This window comes from Bison bison, unplaced genomic scaffold (genome assembly GCF_000754665.1).
Source record: "Bison bison bison isolate TAMUID 2011002044 unplaced genomic scaffold, Bison_UMD1.0 scf7180017846976, whole genome shotgun sequence".
Taxonomy (NCBI): Eukaryota; Metazoa; Chordata; class Mammalia; order Artiodactyla; family Bovidae; genus Bison; species Bison bison.
Genome location: NW_011477549.1, coordinates 33,442 through 38,958, shown reverse-complemented (window position 1 = coordinate 38,958; position 5,517 = coordinate 33,442). Strand labels below are relative to the sequence as shown.

Genomic DNA, 5,517 nt, shown 5'->3' with positions numbered 1-5,517 from the left:
GTGGTCAGCACCGCGGACAGCTGCCGGCGGGAAGGCCGCAAAGCTGGACAGCGGGCGTGGGAGGGCCTCGCCGGGGAACCTGGGCGCCGACGCGGAAGCGGAACGAAAATCAGGAAGCAGGAGGGCCGCTATGTCGGCTTACGGAGACCCGACTCTGGGACCAGGAGTTACGTGTGTTGGCTTCACATGGAACGGTTCCCTGGTCCCCAGCACCCACATCAGCGTTAAGGGGCGAAGGCCGGGAGAGAGGCGCTCAGAGGGACGAGTCCGAGATGCCCACAGGGAGTGGTGGGAGTGAGGTTTGCGGTCCAGGCTGGAACGACTCTCTTTCGGGACTCCAGGCTTGCACCAAGTATAGGGGACATGAGACAGAGAGGGGAGGAGCTGGGGTCATGAAAATGACACACAGGCCATCCACAGAGCCGGGAACCTGGAGCCAGGAGCGGGTCTGTGAGCTCCTTTGCTTCTCCGCCACGGCCCCCTCGGAAGGGCCATCTCTCACACGGCCTGACAAGCCGAGCTCTGCGCTGGTGCTGGTGAGATAAACAATGGATGCCCCAGCACCTCATTAAGACAGCCTTTGCTGAGATGGAATCTGCTGGTGCATTAATTAATAGAATTAAGGCCTTTTCTAGTTCCTTTTGAGACCAAGGCACGTTTAGTACAATTCCCAGAGCAGAGAAAGCCTCCTCCTAAAAGAAACTGCCAAGTGGTTTAAAATTACATCAGCGTTTTTGTTGCAAGCATGAAAAAATCTTTCTGTTTTATTGCCAAAGTAATATATGCTCATTTTAAAAGTCAAGCCACAGAGAAACGTATAAAATAAGAAGACAGTGTCTCCTTCTTGCCCCCCCACCCCCACCCTGCCACACTACCGGGATGACCACTCTTCACAGTCCGGCTTCTACTTTTCTCGGCATTCTGCTAAGCACACAAGCACACAGGCCCACAAATTACACATATGCTTTACACTATACACACCATTCTGCAGGTTGATTCTTTAATTCAGCAACATGTCATGGACATTATTCCCTGCCCACATATAGAGATTTACTTCATTCTTCTTAATAACTGTGTAACAGTCGATAATTATGATGATTCCACAATTTGCATAACTGTTCCTCTTTGGGTAACTGATTAATGCCTTTCCTTTTTGCTGTTTCGCATGCTGTTGAGTGAGTTTCCTCGCACACATATGCTTGTGCACTGCTACAAGTATTTCCTAGAAGAGAAATTCTTAGAAGAGGCATTGCTGGGTCATGGGTTTGCATGTTTTGAGGGTTGGCAGAAATTAGCAAACTGCTCTCTTAAAATGTCATACAAATTCACCTTTATATCCATATTTCAGACAGCCTCTCGCTCAGTCATGTCTGACTCTTCGCAACCCCATTGACTGTAGCCTAACCAGGCTCATCCATCCATGGGATTTTCCAGGCAAGAACACTGGAGTGGGTTGCCATTTCCTTCTCCAGGGGATCTTCCCGACCCAGGGATTGAACCTGGGTCTCCTACATTGCAGACAGACGCTTTACCGTCTGAGCCATGACAGAAGCCCATTATACAGTGGATTGGCTAATTTAAACACCTCAGGGGACTATCCTGGTGGTCCAGTGAATAAGAATCTGCCTGCCAATGCAGGGGACGTGGGTTCAATCCCTCCTGGTCCAGGAAGATCCCGCATATCGCAGAGCCACAAAGCCCCTGCATCACAGCCACTGCGCTCTGGAGCCCCAGCTCCCCGACGAGTGAAGGCACCACAACTGGAGGGTGGCCCCCGCTCGCTGCAACCAGAGAAAAGCCACACACGGCAACGAAGACCCAGCACAGCCAACGCAAGTACATACATTTCTTAAAGTTTAAAAAGAGAGAGACATCTCTGGAATAACACATCTGTTTTTAAAAAACACATGTGAAGAGGTTTACACTTTACAAGCTTGGCCAAAACAAAAAAGACCACAGCAACAGACAGGCAAGTGACCCAAGGGGAGAGCTGCAGAATAAATGAAAAGATTATGGAATATCTGCCGTCTTTAAAGTCTTTATCGAATTTGTTATAACACTGCTTCTGTTTCATGCTTTGGTTTTTTGGCCGAGAGGCACGTGGGATCTGAGCTCCCCAACCAGGGGTCAAACCTGCGTCCCCTGCACTGGAAGCCAGAGGATTAACCCCTGGACCACCAGGGGAGTCCGGTATCTGCCACTGTAAAAGGTGCAAGACTCCAGCATTTTTAGAGATGGTTCCATTTACCCCTCAAAAGTCATGGAATTCCCTCGTCATTAAAATGATTTCAATCTATAGAAAGTGTGGAAAACTCCAAAATTCATGTTTTAAAAGTCAGTGTTACACTAATGCCAGAATCCTCTTAGAATAGTGAAGGAAAGAAAGTAATGAGAAATTGCATTTACAAATATTGATATAAAGAATTTCAAAGAAAATGTTGGCATCTTGAATACAATCCAATGTAATAAGAAAATGTGATCAAGCAGAAGTTATTAAAAATGTAAGAACAGGTTAGCTTTAGGTAATTTATCAATAATTTATTACATCAACAAGCAAAGGAGAAAATTGCAAATTTTTTATGCAGGGATACCCAAAGTCATTCATATAACTGAATACCCATTCCTTTTTTTAAAGTCTGTGTAATAAGAAGAAAAGTACCTGAATATCATTTAAAAAAAAAAAAAAAACTACCTTAAAACAACATCAAGGGATGTCTCTGGTGCTTCAGTAGTTAAGAATCCACCTTGCAATGCAGAGTGTGCGTGTTCAATCCCTGATCGGGGCGCTAAGATCCCACGTGCCTCGGAGCAACTCCCAGGCACCGCAACGAAGACCCAACACAACCTAATCAATCAATTAACTAATTTTTAGAAACAGTGTATATAAAAAAGCAACATCAAAAATCTGCACCCATTCAAACCAGAAACAAGATGGGAAGTTGCACTCTCACATCTACTACAATTTGTTTGGCAAGTCTACCCAATTAAACAAGTCAGAGAAAAGAATGAGCTAGATATCTATGGAAACAGACAAAATTACATTCATTGGAGAATATGACCATACGAGGCTTCCCAGGTGGCACTAGTGGGAAAGAGCCCCCCTCCCAGGGCAGGAGACCCAAGAGACCCAGGTTCCATCCCTGGGTGAAGAAGATCCCCGGGAGGAGGGCATGGCAACCCACTCCAGTATTCTTGTGTGGAGAATCCCATGGACACACAAAAGCCTGGCAGGCTACAGTCCATGGGGTCACAAAAGAGTCAGACACGACTGAAGCGAGTTAGCATGCCTGCACACATGACTGGATACCTACAACTCTCCAGATACTCTGCTAAGAGAACACTAGAATTTACAAGAGAATTTTGTGAGATGAATGGACAGACAGGAGACAAACATACAAAACTCAATAGCCACCATCCTCTAAGCCAGAAGCTTAGGTCTGCTTCCCTGGGAAACAGACGCTGAAGACTGAAACCCACACGCGGCGGCACGCGTGAAGAAGTGAGGCGGCAGAACTGGGCAGAGCGGCTGTCGGCCTGGGAGCAGCCACAGCGAGGCCTTGGCCAGTCCCTCGGGAGGCTCTGAGCGTCGGTGGACATGTCCCAAGCTGAGGCCCGGGGGCCACGCCAAGGGATATGGCAGCATGAATTGTCTCAGGCGAGGCAGCTTCCCGAGGCAGAGGGCAATTTCTAGAGAGAGTCCCTTAGGCTGTGGTCCCTTAGCAGGTCCGCCTGTCCTGAAGCGGGTGTGCACCCCAGACCACAGCATGCGCCTGGTCCCCACCTTGAGCAGCCCCGACCCAAGTGCTGCACAGCGACCCCAGGCTTCTCGAAAGCTCTAACCCGCTGCGGAGTTTTCCCTTCTCTCGTGGCCAGGCCTGGACTCACAGGCGGAGAGCGTTTGGGCCACACACCCTCCTCTCCTGAGTTTTCCGAGGTAGATGCCAACAGAACCCCGCCCGTACAGCTCACCTGTGACTTTCACTGCAACCCCTCCCAATTGAAGTGAGCTGCTTCTATGTTCCGGAGAAGGAAATGGCACCCCACTCCAGCGTTCTTGCCTGGAGAATCCCAGGGATGGCGGAGCCTGGCGGGCTGCCGTCTATGGGGTCGCATGGAGTCAGACACGACTGAGGCGACTCAGCAGCAGCAGCAGCACTTCCATGTTCAGGCGGACTGCCGCTGACCTTGTGAGGCAGCCCGTGCGGGGCGGGCCTGGCCACGTGGTCAGCTGAGGCCCCGTGTCAGGCCCTCTGTCTCCACCAGGGCCAGTGGCTGGTCCGGAGCTGTTGCATAAACAGTGATCAGCTCGCCCATTTGGATGGCAGGCCCTTGTTCCAAACCTGAGCGTCTGCACTGGTGACCCCACGCAGCATCCATTCCCACATAAACACCTCTGACACGAGGCACGATTCCCACATAAATACCTCTGACACGAGGCACGATTCCCACATAAATACCTCTGACACGAGGCACGATTCCCACATAAACACCTCTGACACGAGGCACGACACCAGCCCGTTAGTATGGCCCGAGCACAGGGCTGCCCACATCCCAGCTCAGAATTTCTGTGGGCTCTCTCCTGCTCTGGGAGCAGCCAAAGCTGGCAGCCTTCCTTCCACAGGACTCAGTAAATGAGTTGGAACAGGGCCCCCATGTGTGAGCTTCAGGTTCAAAGAGGCCTCTGAGCCTAGTCCTTCCTCCTCTTCAGTGGCAGCAGGTGCTGGACTGGGTGGTCTGTTCTGGACTCACAGAGGGCGCCCCGGCATGCCGTAGACCACGGGACCCTACACGCATGCCAGCGTGGCAGGCCCTGAGTCCTGCACGGCTCCGGCACCTCCCCGAGGCCTTGCACGCCCACCCCGCCAGCTCCTTCCGTCGGATGATCACGGTCACAGTGGACCTCTCGAGCGTGTGAAGTCTGTCCAGACGGTTCAGGCCCTTCGGCGATGCGATGACAGAAGACAGGAGAGCTAACAGCCCTGGAGCAAGACCCGAACGAGCACTGCTGTTCCTCCCACGCAAAGGCGAGCTGTCGCCGCAGGGTGGAAAGGAACATATCGGCCACACGAGTGGCTGGGTGCCGGGGGCAGCGGGGCCGTCACTCTGCTCCAGCAGAGACGCCGCATCCAGGCGGAGCTGAGGCTCAGATTCTACGTGGTCGTGTTTGTGGAGCTGAGGTTCAGATTCTGCGTGGTCGTGTTTGCGGAGCTGAGGCTCAGATTCCGCGTGGTCGTGTTTGCGGAGCTGAGGCTCAGATTCCGCGTGGTCGTGTTTGCGGAGCTGAGGCTCAGATTCCGCGTGGTCGTGTTTGCGGAGCTGAGGCTCAGATTCCGCGTGGTCGTGTTTGCGGAGCTGAGGTTCAGATTCTACGTGGTCGTGTTTGTGGAGCTGAGGTTCAGATTCTACGTGGTCGTGTTTGTGGAAGTCTGCTGTCATCCTCCGTGGGCCCCGGGGCTCAAGAGAACCGGGGCAGCTGGGGCTCCCGAGTGTTTGTCCCAGGAGGCTCCCCGGGAAGCA

The 5,517-nt window shown here is 52.0% G+C and overlaps 1 protein-coding gene across 1 annotated transcript in view; it reads right to left on the bottom strand.

The window, feature by feature from the left end:
• Positions 1 to 3,597, bottom strand: part of TMEM179 (transmembrane protein 179) — a 14,078-nt gene extending 10,481 nt beyond the window's left edge. The window contains exon 1 of the mRNA XM_010841241.1: positions 3,478 to 3,597. Within this exon, the coding sequence (XP_010839543.1) occupies positions 3,478 to 3,597 (120 nt within the window). The remainder of the gene's footprint in view (positions 1 to 3,477) is intronic.
• Positions 3,598 to 5,517: the final 1,920 nt, after the last annotated feature.